The sequence below is a fragment of the Pinus tabuliformis genome, chromosome 3_1 (assembly GCF_031772625.1).
Source record: "Pinus tabuliformis cultivar Carrire ecotype Pingquan chromosome 3_1, CPIR1, whole genome shotgun sequence".
Classification (NCBI taxonomy): Eukaryota; Viridiplantae; Streptophyta; class Pinopsida; order Pinales; family Pinaceae; genus Pinus; species Pinus tabuliformis.
This window is the reverse complement of record NC_142301.1, coordinates 750,765,818-750,781,800: the sequence shown is the minus strand read 5'-3', so window position 1 is coordinate 750,781,800 and position 15,983 is coordinate 750,765,818. Positions and strand designations below refer to the sequence as shown.

General features: G+C 40.0%; 1 protein-coding gene across 6 annotated transcripts in view; it reads right to left on the bottom strand.

Annotated features, from left to right (window-relative positions):
* The window catches only part of LOC149189541 (transcription initiation factor IIF subunit beta-like), a 77,104-nt gene extending 63,975 nt beyond the window's left edge, over positions 1-13,129 (bottom strand). Inside the window, exons 1-2 of one of the 6 annotated variants that reach the window (XM_089411838.1) lie at positions 12,819-13,129; positions 11,976-12,174 (exon numbers count right to left, since the gene is read on the bottom strand). In XM_089411838.1, coding sequence (XP_089267964.1) covers positions 11,976-12,174; positions 12,819-12,835 — 216 coding nt within the window. In that variant the 5' untranslated portion in view covers positions 12,836-13,129. Of the gene's footprint in view, positions 1-11,975; positions 12,179-12,429; positions 12,449-12,493; positions 12,710-12,789 lie in introns of those variants that run through there. The other 5 variants (XM_089411835.1, XM_089411833.1, XM_089411834.1 and 2 more) reach the window with 5 other exon arrangements.
* Between the last annotated feature and the right edge of the window lie 2,854 nt (positions 13,130-15,983).

Genomic DNA, 15,983 nt, shown 5'->3' with positions numbered 1-15,983 from the left:
ATGTAGTAGTGGCAGTGATAGAGCCATGGGCAGCAGTACAGGATGCAGCAGTGCAGAGGATGATGGGCAGGGAGGCTTAGCATCAGCACAAGTACCGATGCCATATGATCAAAGTAATGCTCAGTGTGGAGTATTACTAGAGCACAGTCCTCGCTAAGAGGGAGTGTTGATTTGGGGTAGCATCAAATGTGCTCTAGCCTTGAAAATAGGTGGAGAGGCTAAAGCACATGAGATCTCCAACGCCCAGAAATGGTTTGGGCAGATTCTAACCAGATTGGGAGATATTAAAATAATTAATATTTTTAATGGAGTTCCTAAGTCTAAACTTAGGAAAAATAAAGTATTAATGGGTATTAATATAAAATTGGGTTAGAAGGTTCCAAAAGTCATGGATCAAGCCAAATCCAATCTTAGTTGTTGATTAGAGATTTAATCTCGGTTGTTGAAGGACCAACATGAAAAGTATAAGAAGAGGTTTGAGGGTCAGTTGGAGGACACATTGAGGGAGACTAGTCAGTTCGATTTCTAGAGCGGGGTTAGCTAAGAAATTCGAACTAGTGGTCTAGAGAGCAGCAGGAGGCAGCAAGTATAGAACAAAGAGTCAGTGACAGCACCAGGGGAACAACACAGAGGTTGGAGAGGCAGACACAGACCCTTTCAAGCAGACGCAGAGGCAGCAGACTGCGTTAGTCACTAGAGGGCCTGCGTGGGTAACGTAGAGAGGCCCAGTGCAGAGGCAGAGAGGCAGGGGCTGACGCAGAGGGTCTGGGAGCTACGTAGAGGTCAGCCAGGCTAACACTGAGACTGGGAGAAGTGCTAAAGAATTTTCTCTCTGTTGGGTAAGCCAGTTTGGCACCTGTGTGAAAATTGGCAACTAGGGCCAAACTCCATGTGGGTCACCTCATTTATGGCAGCTGATATTTTTCCTAGATTCCTCTTGTCGAGAGGTGTAGGATTGATCTAAAGATCATCCGATTCTGACAAGTATTTATGGAGATATGAATTTATTTGTATTTACTTGACAAATTGTCAAGGTCAGCCAGTAGTTAAATGTGTGGCACACATGCCCAGTGAATCATATAAATACAAGAGAGGTTGATTCATTTTCTCATCATCTCATCTCACTCATTCTTCTCTCTCTCCTTAGCTTTGGGTTATACAAGGAGCAGCTCACACGTGGGAAGAAGGAGGACGCATTAGGGCAAGGAGGACGCTGAAAGGAGGACGCAGAAGCTGCTGAAGGTCTCTTTGACCTGCGTTGACCAAGCGTTGACTCATCAAGGGTGCAGTTTTGGTGTGGCTGCCTCTCCTAGGCAAGCCGTAGATTTTGGCACAAAAATCGAGGCAATCCATCCATAGGTTTGACCAACATTGACTGCCCTAGTTTTGGGCAGCATGTTGACTTCAGTCAACAACAGTTTGACAGTGTTTTTGGGGCTATTCAAGGGTTGTTTCTTCAAACTGTTTGAGGGCTAGTTGACTGGAAATTGACCAAGCATATTGGAAGTCAATTTCAACTCGTTTGACCCACTTTTCCTTTCTGATCTAGGGTTTTTCGCTGCTGATATAAGATTACAGAATTCTGATTTTGTACTATTTCTCTCCGCTGAACTATTGAAGATAAAAAAAGATTTGATCAAAGGGTTTCCCCGCATTGACGTTTGTACCTGGCTAGCCGCCACATCTTGTGTCTCTTGTCTTAGCTTGTTTTCTGTTGATCGTTTAATGTTCTATCTGCACTTTACTTAATGAATATGTGATTGCTAATCTGTGGCTACTAAGAAGAAAAGAAGTAAACTGCTCTAAGCATAGAACATACCATAATTTAACATGGTATCAAAGCAAAGGTGAAGACAAAGCCCAAGTAAGAGCAAGAGCAAGAGCAATCACCGAAGAGAAGGTTGGCAAGGCTATCCTAAAAACTTCATGGGGTCCTCAACACTCTTCCCCGCTGAAGACGAGCTCCGTGAGAAGTCTGACTATCATGGATGGAAGATGTCTCTCGATCTGACTTTAGAAGATCAGGAAGTGTTGGACCATGTAAGAGGCAATATTGTTGCGCCTCCATCAAATGCATCCATTGTTGCTAAAAGCAAGTGGTCCAAGGGAAAAGTCAAAGCAAGGAATATCATCCGGGACTCTATCGACAAGTACCTGGCGGCTTATGTTTCCGAGCTCACAACCTCCAAGGAAATCTACGATGGACTGGTGATTTTATTTAAAGTTAATGATGCAAATCAAGTTTCGTTCCTTAGAAATAAGCTGAAGGAAATTAAGAAGGGCAAAGATGAGAGTATGCAAGCATATTTCTTAAGGATCATCGAGATAAAGAATGATCTCCTATCTATTGGGGAAGTAGTTCCTAACAGGGAAATGACTATCACAACTCTTGGAGGACTGCCCCCTGAATGGTATATATTCAGGACTACTCTTCTCAACAATAATGTCATCCCAAGATTTGAGGAATTGATGGCTAGATGTATTCAAAAAGAGACAAGGATGGAAAAGCAAGAAATGCCCGCACTTAAAGGCCATCCCTATGCCTTTTCTTCTCATGCTAAAAGAAAAAACAATTCTAGGGCTAAATCCAAAGGAAAGGTTGGACCAAAGGGTGAAAGAAAAGGTCAATGTTACAATTGCAACAAAATGGGCCACTATGCGAGGGAGTGCCCTGATCAAAGGGACTCACACCATGACGATGATCAAAATCACTCTCAAGACAATCAAAGGAATGGTAGGTCCAATGGTAGAGGCAAAAGAAATGTCGGAAATCAAGGAAGGGGACAACCCTTCAAGAAGGCAAGAAACTCCAGGTATGAATCTAATTTTGTTAACAATAAGCAAGATGAATATTGTCTACCAGCGGCCCTCTCTACTACTGCTCCCCTAGACTCTTTGGGCAATTGGCTTATTGATAGTGATGCCTCAAGAAGCTCTCTCTAATCTGACAGAGAAGGAGACCAACTTGGAAATTGTTCTAGGAGACAACGCAAAATATCCCATGAAAGGCGTAGGGAATGTCACTCTTCAATTGAATCAGGGTAATACAATTCATTTGCAAGAAGTCCTATATGTACCTAATCTCAAAAAGAACTTGGTGTCTGTTTCGGCAATGGAAGACAAAGGCTACAAGGTAACCTTCATCAATGGCAAGATACATGTATGGAAAAAGAATTTTAAAGAAGCTTTCACTCTTGGGTTTCAAGTCGATTCATTATATCAGGTCGGAGGAAGTCCACTGGGTGTCATGTCTTGTGACACATCACTTCAGTCCGAACTATGGCATCGGAGGTTTGCTCACCTTCATTATAAAGCTCTACCCAATGCAAGACAAATGGTGACAGGGATGCCTGAGTTCCGAGTAGAGCAAGAAGGTGTATGTCCTGGATGTGTCGAAGGAAAGCTCAAAAGGGGACCATTCCCCTCAAGCCAAAGCAAGACCTCCGATATATTGCAGTTGGTTCACTCAGACATATATGGTATGATTCCTGTGAACTCTTTGGGAGGATATTTATATTACCTCACTTTTACAAATGATTATTCTCGCAAGACTTGGATATACTTCTTGAAAAAGAAGGATGAAGTGTTCACTTGGTTTCGTCACTTCAAAGCCTTGATCGAGAATCAAACCGAAAAGAAGATCAAGATCTTTAGGACTGATAATGGGATTGAGTATGAATCCAATGAGTTCCATGACTTTTGCAAAGAGGTTGGCATTAAGAGGGAGACTACAACACCACATACTCCTGAGCAGAATGGTGTGGCAGAAAGGAAGAATCGTACGATTGTGAAAGCTGTATGTGCTATGCTTCACGATCAAAAACTTCCGAAGTTTCTATCAGCCGAAGCTGCAAATATCGTTGTATATGTGCAAAACAGATGCCCTCATCAAGCATTGGATTCCAAGATTCCCGAAGAGATGTTCACTGGTAAGAAACCTGACGTATCTCATTTTAGAATTTTTGGAAGTCCGGTATATTTTCATGTGCCAAAGGAGTAGAGGAATAAATTGGATGCATCTGGAAAGAAAGGAATCTTCGTGAGCTATAGCAAAAACACTAAGGGCTATAGAACCTATGTGGCTAGTCAAAGGGAAATCGAGATTAGCCATAGCAACTTTTTAGACATCCCTAAATAGCGACTTTTTAGCTCTCATCTAAAGTCGCACACTTTCCTTGCCTTCAATTTTGTATTCTTCTCCACCACTCAAGACAACAAAATGTGAGCTGGATCTATCATCCACAAAGTCAAAATTCCTAGTACCAATCTGTTTAGCTCCCAATGACTCTTTCATTGCTAATCAGAATCACATAATATTCTTCTTCCTTTTGGTGTTCAGATACATTGGCTTGTTTCTTCTCACATTAGTTTTCAACAAAAGGACCTAGGTTGTATTTTTTGTCCCAAAAGCATTTCCTGCAAAAGATGTCCTTATGTCCTAGATTTCCACAACAAAAACACTTCACACCTTGCATAGTTTTTGTGTACATGAATCAGCACTCATACTACCAACGTTATGCTTGCTTGTTCTGCGTGTTTCTGGGTGGCTGAGTGCTGTAGCTGCGTCCTGCAGCCACTGTACTCTTGCTTCTGAATCCCGTTCGCCCTTGCTGAAGCCCTAGCTTGCTGTTCTGCGCTGCCCCTCTTGTTGCAGCTTTTTCTCCAAACAAATCTGATGCATAATAATTCCCTTCAGCGCCATTTTCCCCCTTCTAAGTTGACTTGGGCCCACCAACAAGATCTATCGCTGAGATGCCAATAATCCAAGGGCTGAGATCAACTCAGATTTAACTTAAGGAAATTTAAATATTTCCAAAGTTAACTTTAGAGAAAGAATATTAAAAACTGCAACTTAGTGGAATGTGGGTCCCCTGCCAAGTTTAGTGCACCTCTAAATTTAGCTAGACCACCTTTCTCTCTAACTTCAACACGTAGGACAAGTCTCTCCACATATTGTTCTCAATATAACGATGGCTCTTCTTTGAATCCCTATCGTGGTTGTTCTCAATATAACGATGGCTCTTCTTTGAATCCCTATCGTGGTTGCTCTACAACTCACTGGGACATAATACTCCTTTGCTAATCGACTCCACCACTTCAAACATGGAAATCTCCTCTGAACTGGCTATCAATGTTGTTCACTAAACAAACTGATTTGATAATCCTTGACAAAGCACTCCCATGATGCTACACAAGCATGGACACTAACAATGGTTGAGATTCTCTAACAGTAGCTTTTCAAAGACTCACTTCACAAAAGTTCTCTCTTTAATTTCAAACACCCTTCTTATATACATACTATGCGTTGTTGTAGTTCCTTGAACCATCATTGGATTAACCAGTCATTAAGCTTTCACCCATTTTCAACCTCTACTTCTTTTCAACTGCAGCTTTAAAACCATAGCAATTTTTACGCATGAAAAAACCTAAACTTTTTGTGACTACATTAAATAACTAATTGAAGGAATAACTCATATGTTTAGAGTGTGTCGTTGCATAAATGTCACATACTAGATCAAAGCTTAAATGTCTACATAGAAAACTAAGAGTGAGGACAATCAGAGAAGGTAGGGATGAAGATCCCATGGAATGGGTTGGCATACTTGTGGAGATAGCTATGGAGATTTTTGAACTAAATATCTTAAATATGGCATATTTGTCTAAAATATGTGGTTGCATAAATGTAATGTAATAGATAAAGCTTAAATGTCTACCTACAAAACTAAGAATGAGAACAACGAAAGAAGCTAGAGATGAGGATCTCATGGAATGAGTTTAGGTATTTATGGAGATAGTTATGGAGAGGATTGATCTAAATTTCTCAAATATGGCATATTTGTTATGGTCACCTATTCTATATAAACGGACCTATTGTACTGTAGAAACACACATGGGTAATCAATGATCAAATAGAGTTTCCCCTTTAGAGGTTTCTTGATAGTAAATTCTCAATGTCCCTTGCTTGATATAATCTTGTTTGTATTTGTTGTTGATCATTAAACCCAACATTTGGTATCAAAGGTATGATAGAATATATATGTGTCGTCCTAAGAAATTAAAGTATGCTTTAGATGAACCAACAAAAACATGCAAGACCGTTGATGAGTACTATATTGCCTCTTCTAAAATTTTCATTTATAGTCGAGGTTTAGCAATTAGAAGAGTTTGAGGGTGTGGATGTTGAACTTGACACTGGCCAACATGTCAAGCTGTTAAATCTAAACCCGACACTCGAGATCTCAAAGTTCATGGTACAATGAAGTGTTTGAACATCATCTCTTGTGGATGGAATGATGAATCTTGTCCTATGTAAGATCAATTTGCATCTTATCTCCTAGAAATAGAGGTTGATTTACAAATTTCACTGCCATCTCATTATAGATTTGAATTGAGAGGATGTCCAAAAGAATTTAAGAAGCAAGAGAATGGTAATTGCAAAACTTGAGAAATTAAGAGGTGCAGTTATTGCTAGTACTGAAGATGAATCTCTAGAGGCATTCCATCCACATTATATGAGGTTTGCTGATCCAACCTAGCAAGTGTGAGATGCATTGATGTTGCATTAAATTGATCAGATAACTCTCTTCTTGGTGCCTCACAAAGCTCATTTTGTTTTTAATGCTTGAAGAGTGGATCTGATATATTTTTTGCAGAGTTTATTTTTCAAGGGCAGAGAAGAGAGGAGCATGGCACTATCCAAGGGTGTGCAACTACCCATTCATTCTCCGCATAGATTGAAACCTTGCAATTATATCTAGAGTCTAGACTCAATGCCCATCAGATTAGAAAAGAAGAAAGAATTTAGAAATTCCAACCAACAATTTGGAATTTGTGTTTTGACATTCAGAATATTCAGAAATCAAGTAGTCAATCTTTGCAATTCGTGTGGAAGCAAGAACTATTTAGTTATATTGTGTATCATCATTGTGAGCATTCATCCAATGAAGTATATTCCCAATTCAATCCATCATGAACTCGATTCTGTTAAAATTGGCAACTAAGGCCAAACTCCATGTGGGTCATCTTATTTATGGCAGCTGATATTTTTCTTGGATCCCTCTCATCGAGAGGTGTAGGATTGATCTAAAGATCATCAATTCTGATAAATATATATGAAGATATGAATTTATTTTGATTATGGACAAATTGTCAAGTCGGCCAGCAGCTTATGTAGGCTCAGAAGCCCAACAGTCATGTCTATTCAACCTCTACGTTTTAGTATAAATAAAAGAGGACTTGAAGTCATTTGTCACACACACACTCTTCATGTGATCTCCTCCTCTCCACGTCTTTGGGTTTTGGTGGAGGAGAGACACTAAGAGTATACGCTGGCCTAAGTAAAGATGATGCCCTAGCCGCAGTAAGGATGATGCTCTAGCCACGGTAATAAGGGTTCTATATGCAACTAGAGGAAACTTCTATTCGCAGCATTAAGGGTGCCCTAGCCATAGCATTTAAAGGTTCCCTAGCCATAGCATTTAAAGGTGCCCTTGACCGCAGTCAATGATGATCTGATGCAGCAAGGGGAGGCACTTATACGCAGTCTAGAAGAGACTTAATTCCGCAGAGAAAGGAGGTTCTAAATGCAGCTATAAGATGCCCTAAGGGAGGCTCAATACACAGTCCATGAAGGTCCTTAATTACACAGTAATTAGATTCTCATACGCTGTTTAAGGAGAGCTACAATCCACTGTCCTAGAAGGCTCCTATACTCAGTCCTAGAGGAGAGTAAGACGCAGTCATCTAAAGGTCACTAATCCGCTGTAAAGAAGAAGATAACTGCAGTTGAAGGAGAGCCCTATCAACAGTAAATCTAGCTGCAATGGTGGGGAAATCTGACTGCATTCAAAGGAGGCCTAAACGCAGCAAAGAGAGGCCAGATCCATAGCCCAGAGGAGCTCCTATCTGCTGTCTGAAAGAAGCTCTGATCCACAGTCTATAGAGACCTAGCCACAGCAAAATAAAGACCCGTAATCTACAGCAAGAAGGAGCCTAGACAACGTGGGATTTGACTGTGCTTAATAAGGCTGAGTGCAGCCTCAAAGAGAAGGTCAATCAAGTCTGTCTAAAATGATCTCACTGGATAAGATTGGAAGACACACTGCCGTTCAAGGGTCAAGATATTTGGGTGCTGTGTGTAAACCTATCTTGTTGCTGAGCTAGGCCACAGGCCATAGCCAGCAGCATAGAACTTTAAGTATTGCACTAATCATTGACAGTGCTGGAAACTCTCTTGGATCACTACAGTCCTTGAGTTGTTGACTATATCAAGGACCTAAATGATGTAGGTGACATTAATGACGAATGAGAACAGCTCAGAGATATTTGGGTGCAGCACCGAGACAATGAAGTACAACATGATGGAGACAGCATGTTGATGAATAAGACAGCATGGTGATGAGGAGCAACTCAGTGACTAGGTGCAGCACAGTGTCGGGTGCAACAATGAGTACGAGCTGCAACACTATGATAGGTGAGACCGTCACCTTGGAGAATCACTTGAAGCAAAATGTCTTCAACTGATCTCATGTATCATCATTCTAGGAGATGATCTATGCTCATATCTAGATAAGTCAAAGTGTCGACTTTAGTTGTAAATGTACTATCTCTCTCTCTCTGCTGAACTATTGAAGAACATAAAAGAAGAATTGATCAAGGGTTTCCCCACATTGGGGTTTGTCCCTGGCTAGCGCCACATCTCGTGTCTTCTTGTCTTGGCTTGACGTCTACAATCTATATTTATGTTCTATCTGCAGTTTACTTTAATGCTGATGTGATTGCTAATCCGGAAAAGATATTGAGCTAACTATGAAAATTAAAAATAAATTGCTCTAGCAAAGAACATACCTAAAATTAACAGATTCCCATTATGAAATAGTTTTTGCAAGAGACAATACACCATTGAGCTACAATGGTGACAAACGCATATTCTATATTTTTCTTGTATAGATCTAGTTTTCGAGGTTATTAGAAAGTTGGCATGGGTGAAAGATATTGTTCATGAGTGCAAACAAATAACCAAGTACCTTTATAACCATACTTTGGTGTTGAACCATATGAGAGAGTTTACAGAGGGTGAGCTCAGTCACCCCACTATCACACGCTTTGTCACAAACTCTCTCCCTCCAAAACCTTACAAATGAGTACTAAGCACTAAGATAAATGTTTCATAGACAACAATGGCTATTTTGGAAAGAACACAAAACCAGATGCAATGGTTGTGAAAGTTTCTCCCCTTAAAGATAATTTATGGGAGAAAATTACCAAGGTTGTCAGCATAACAGTGCCCTTGTGAAAGTGTTGAGGATCATGGATGGAGGCAAACCTCAAACGGGATACATTTATGAGGGCATGGACAGGTTCAAAGAGGCCATCAAGACTTTTCTATAAGGGGAGTCCATCTAAATGTCTCCCTAGATGAGAAACTATTGATTCTAGTTGGGGCAAGCACTGACAATCATCGTTGCATGCAGTGGAAGCATATCTCAATCCCATGTCCATGCCCTCTTTGAACCTGTCCATGCCCTCATATTGTATAGTGTGGGGTCTAAAATTCGAAAAGATCCCAAGGTAATGAGAGGTGTGATGATATGCATTGAGAGGATGTACCCGAATCAAGACATGCGAGACCAAATGAATATGCAACAAGATATGTACAAGGAATCATCTAACATGTTTGGATTTAGCTCAACCCAATGTCTCAAGGAGAAGAAAACATTGACTAATATTCAAAATGCTATGTAAGATTCAATTTGTAAATTGTTAAATTGCAATTTTGCTAGTTTTCCTTTTCAAGTTTGCCATTGCAAAACTTATAATCTTTGGTTTTTTTATACATCCCATTAACAAATAGATTGTGGCTCTAAGATGACTACAAGAACTCCCCATCAGAATTCTCAGTCAACCTTTTAAAGCTTCAAGTTGTGAGCGCAATTGATCAGAGTTTGAGCACATCCACACGAAAAAGAACAACAAATCGGAGCATGAGCTCTCTTGTGGAAACACCAAATACACCGACATCACAATTGTTGCTTCATTCTAGCAAAGTTGGCACTAGCTCTTTGGTGGTTTAATCTAGTCATTCCCGTAGTCATGCATGAGACTTGATATTAGACTTGAAGACACTGTCTATTTTGATTTTCTAATTATGTTATGAGACTATGAGTCATGTAGTTGAATTGAGTCATATTTGTGAATTTGATAAGGAAATTATCTTTTAGTTTGCTATTTTGCATACAAATATCAAGTGTCAAAAGTTGTGCTATCATATTTTATGTGAAGATATTATGAATGTTTGCATAGACTATGGTTTCATAACTTATATGGCTCGGAAATGTAATTGATATATTCTTTTTGTGCACAAAATTTACTATACTGTAAGATATTTTTCTCTTTGCCAAGTTTGTCCCAAGTCTTTGCCAAGTCCCAAAACAACCGATTCTTTAACAACATTGGTCCTACCAACCATGGTGTCAAAGTCACGCTGTCCTACCAACCATGATTTGACACAAAGCTTCAATGACTAACATAAGCATAATACTCCAATGACAACAACTGAACAAATTTATCCCATCCCAACAACCTCAACAACATTAAATGCCTCTATTAAAAGCAATAGACTATGGATTGGATCCACAACACAAATTGTTGATTTCAAAAGGAATCATTAAATACACTCTTCACTTGATAGCTTCAATCTTCTAACATGTTCTATCACACTTTCAGTCCTTACTTTCCAATTTCAAAATTTGTCCCTTTCATTATCCGAACCAATATTTCACCAAACAAGGATTTTACTATTGGAGTCAACAAAAGGTTGGTCACTGAGGTTAAGGCCAAGGGAAGTTCATAATATGAGCAGAGATGGAGCAAGGTTCGAAAAAGACTCTATAGACTTTTCATGAAGGACAAAACACTAAACTGCTCAAGAAAAAGTATAAGATTGTATTTCAATTTCGGATGACCATACATTGGAGAATAGCTCTCCCTTTAATAAAAAAAGATAATTTTGCTTCAAAATTCCATGTGGCCTATTCTAGTGAACACTAATGTTACATCATACATGCAATCAATTAGATCTTGAGATTCAACACTGACCCTACTCCTCCCCTTAATTACAGAGGCAATGTGTAAATATGCACATGTCTATTCATGGTACAAAATAAACATCCATATCTAGGGAATAAAATATGTACTAAATACTCTCAATTCCTCACCGGTTTAAAAAAAATATACCAATTCATACTGAAGAAGGGGAAATTGTTGTTTCAGTGTGACTGAGAAATTCATTTGGCATGTGAAAACAAGATCCCTTTATATAGGAGCCAAGTACAGTTCAGTCTGTTTCCTTCCTGTCTTTCTTGTTTTGATACAAAATAGCGTATCCTCTAAGGGTAGAGGCTGGAATTTTGGAATAGAGTCCTTTGGGTGTAGAACGTGAAGTTTGAACTCTCTCCTCTGAATGTAATGGCTCGTGCAATTTGAGACTATTGGCATGAACACATCTGGGAAGTTGGGATGTCCTGTAAGGTCCAGGTGACATATGCCTTGCAGAACAGTGAAAGGAATAAGTTTGCGTTATTGTTTTTGAACCTTTACTTCTCGACGTAACCAAACTTAATAAGCTTCATTCAACGTTGTAACTCACTCTCATGGTAACAAGTTTGGATAGACACTGTAGGGACCTTGAAAATTTTGAATGTGGTTCGGACTGATGGACTTAAGAGAATAATCTTACAATTTTGACTTGCTACTATATATCTGTCTTTTGCAATGCTTCATTTTTTCAAGAACAGCTATATCAAAACCGATACTAGAGAAATTTAGATGAGCAAGCACGAATTACTACGTCTTAACTACCTGGCAGAATCTGAAAATTAAAAGCACCAAGGCATCTTACCCAGATATTTATGTAAAAACGCATACTCATGACATGTAAAATCAAGAAATTAGTGTCTGAGAATTAAGTGATGGACCTTTGCTTCAATAGGTTGATCAGCTGCCTTGCATGGATCAACTGACACGGTTATTTTGGCTAGAGGTTGCCCTGAATCACTAATTTCTTTCCATGCTTGACCAATAATGAGTGGACACTTCATAAGCCAAACAGAACGATCTGCCTTTAAAGTGTCGAATGTTGAACCTGCATCCTCCGGGATCCCCGCCATCTTCTCACTTCCTGCCAACAAATACAGAAATCGTTTGAACAAGGTCCTCAAGTTCAATTAGAAGTAAATTTCCAAGCATGAAAACCTAGGTTATATCTCTTATCAGATTGCAATTCCCAGAAGATTATATGAACCCATGAGTAAATATATGTGTATATGGTGAATTTGGCAATAAATCTAAGGTTGAAGGAAAAAGTCAACGTTAATGGCAAGCATTTTATTCATTTGTACATTTAATTCTATTATTTGATTAAGGAATTACCACAAGGAAAGTTTCTAGCTTCTTTTAGCTAAGATGGGCAGCATACATATGCTAATATTTTGACCTGTAAGGAAGCTGACCCGTTGTTTGCTGCAGAAACCCTAATTTACGGCTGAATTCGAAAATGGCGGAAAGGACATAAAGGCCCTGACTATTTGCTCTAGAAGGGAAAAACCAAAACCAATCGTTCGATCATCACACATACATGAATTTCCCAAACTTCACGTTTTGCTTTAGGGCTTATCTTCAATTCTGTGCATGACTTACTTGAGACTATACGCAAGGATTTACAAAGATAAGAATCGAAACACAAGCGCTAATGTGAGAACTAGGTTGTCAGTATCAAGATTAAGCAACTACCAAATGCTTATCAAATAGATGTTGCATACGTTTTGCTTTCTGGCATGCGGCGAACCCCTGCACTGCTTCCTACTTCGCTTCAAAATCTAAATTTATGTCTTTATGGAGTGGCAATTAGGAGGGCTGAATTTTTCGCCAACAACAGGAGTGTGTATATATGACGCCAATTTCGCCCAACAGAAGTGTGTATATATGACGCCAATTTCGCACAACAGAAGTCTGTATATATTCCGCCAATTTTGCGCAACAGGAGCGTGCATATATTATGCCAATGTCGCCCAATAGGAGTGTGTATATATGAAGCCAATTTCGCCCTACAGGAGTGTGTATCTATTACGCCAGTTTCATCCAATAGGAGGAGTGTGTATATATTACGCAAATAGTAGTGTGTATATCCGAAAATGGTGCCAAATTTTATGATTCCAGTGTGTATATCGAAAAAGGTGCAGAATTTTATTGTCCATAGATGTGTCTTGATCTCCGAGAGTGATAGATTTTAACTTTTTGATCTCCAAGAGTGATAGATTTTAACTTTTTTTATTATAAATATTAATTGTATGGTTAAAATTTAATAAAAAATATTTTTCATTTTACTATTATGAAAAGTTGTTATTAAATTATCTCTATTTTATAAATGGATTATTTGTGTTATTAAAAAGTTTTTCTTACCCTGAGGGAGCGATGGAAACGAATAGGGTTTGCGTCTGCAGAGTTATGGTAGCTGCTGTTTCGGTCCAAAAGCCAACCGCAGGAGCCGAAGGCGATTCAGGGACGGGGATAACAGAGAACGCTGTTGGAAGACTGCCTCTATCGCGATCTCCTACAGTGAAATGGTCTGTCTTGCGCAGTCAACCGCCTCAAATCTATCCAGATCTGCACGGCTACGTATCTGTGGGGGCTGCAGTCACAAGGAATCAAGTGATTCCGGATCGGGTACGCGATAAAAGATTTCAGCGTGACTGTGAGACGAGGGTAACATCGGAAGCCCTTGCCTCTGCATGGATATATAAGGAGGGCTTTCTTCTGCGAAAGAACGAGACCCTGATCTGTGCATACAAACAAAGAAGATCTTGCGGTGAATGGGGTTTAGAGGAAAGGCCCTGTCAAATCAAGAATGCTCAGAGAAACGGCAGGGGGGGACTGCTCGAAGCAGATCCGCTCTTTCTTTCACCGCATGGACCCAGATACTGCAGTACTGACTTCGATCTACTCGATCAAGCCCTTACCCGAGTACAGTTTATCCCCAGGCCACAGATCGAAGGAAAAAATCACAGATCAAGTAGAGTTTCTGCAGATCCGGGCATGCACAAGGAGGAACAAACAAAAACTTGGCCAGATCTGGAGTATAGCGCGCAACCAGAGTAGGTAAAAACAAATTGTTTTCAGATTCTGATAAAACCCCCTCAGGGGAAATCTCGTCTAGTGTGGGTTCATGCAGGAATTACCTCCAGGCAGCTGAAATATCAAATATGGACAGAAATGGGATACCCTGTTCAGATCCAGCATCTGGTCAGTGGTAGGCGGTCTCTCCAGGATCGCAGATCGATGGGAAGCTACGAGATCGGACCAGGATCGATCATTAACTTAAATCTCAGACTAAGAGGAGGGGCTCTGCCTCAGGGACAGACAAGTTCCTCAGGGGGAGATAAGGGGAAAAAAGCTGCAGCCCAGCACCAACCAAAGGGATCATACAAAAACATCTTACAGGGCAGTAGGAATGCAGGTTTCTCTCCAGATCAAGGTGGACACATGCCCAGGCCATACATAGTAGATCAGTCAGAGCAAACCCCAGCATTAAACCTAGACTCTTCAGGGCTTGATGACTTTGTCAAGTCCTATGAAACGGAAGCCCTAATCTGCCGTTTCAACAGTTTTTGGCCTAAACCTATGGATCTGTTCCATTGGATCTTCAAAAACTGGACCATGGAATGTGACATTCATTTATGTGCAAAGGGTTTCTTCATAGTAAGATTTACATCCAAGGAGGTCAGAGATACAGTCATCAGTAACGGACCATGGTTCTGGGGAACATCGGGGCTGTTTGTGACCCCATGGTTCCCAGATTTCGACCCAAATAAAATGACTGTAACCAAAATGCCAGTTTGGGTTAGACTACACAATCTCCCTTTGCATTTTTGGGATGAACGAGTGCTGGAAGGTATTGGGAACAGCATAGGGAAATACATCAAAACAGACCTGGAAAGGATCGATGAAAGGATCTACACCTTCGCACGAATCTGTGTGGAAGTAGATCTAAGTAAAGGGCTGCCGGAAAGTATAAGGTTGATATACAAACAACAGAACTGGTTGCAGGTACTAGATTATGAAAACACGGCGTTCAGATGCAGGATCTGTAGGCAGACAGGACACTTACAAAGCTCATGCCCAGAAGCCAAGAATAAAAAGAAGCAGCAAGGGAAGCAGAGGAAAGGATGGCATTTTCCTCCTCCAGATTCAGATGACGAAGAATCAGAAGCAGCGGAGGAAGAAATCCCAGCAGAGAAAACCGAGGTAGCTCAAGAAATGGAGAATCAGAAAGAACCCTCATCAGACAACAAGGCAGTGGAGACAAGTATGCAACCGAGTACGGGCGGCATAAAACGGCACCACCACTCAGATACGTCAGATTCAGACAAAGAACCCAGCCCACAGAATACAGAGACACAGTTAGCCATTGCCTCGATCGAGCCATCTCAAGGAGAGTGGCGAAAGGTCGAAAAGAAAAAGGGGCGAAAAACTTGATGCGTGAGTTTTACTCACTGCCGGATTTCAGTTTTTGCCTCTTTTCTCTCTCCTCTCTTCTCTATTCTTATTCTTTGTACACGTTAGTTCTCTAACGTTGCGTGGGGTGCGAAAGCACTCGGGCCCTCGCGGCAGCATACGGAATGCTTCAATGCATCTGCTAGTGTAACTTTTCGTTATCTTTTTAATAAAAAGTTACCGATTTTTTTCCTTGGAAAAAAAAAAAGTTTTTCTTAGCCTTGTTCACTTTTATTTGAATTTTTGCTCACATTTCAGTCTTAAATTGAATTTATCATCCATTTAATTTATATGATTGAGATATTTATACATATATAGTGAGAAATAAATATATTCCAATGTTAATTTTAAGATATGAGTTAAGAGATAACATGTTTATAGAAATATTTGAGAGGGCAATTCAATTGGTGATTGAAGTGAAAGTGAAATAATGC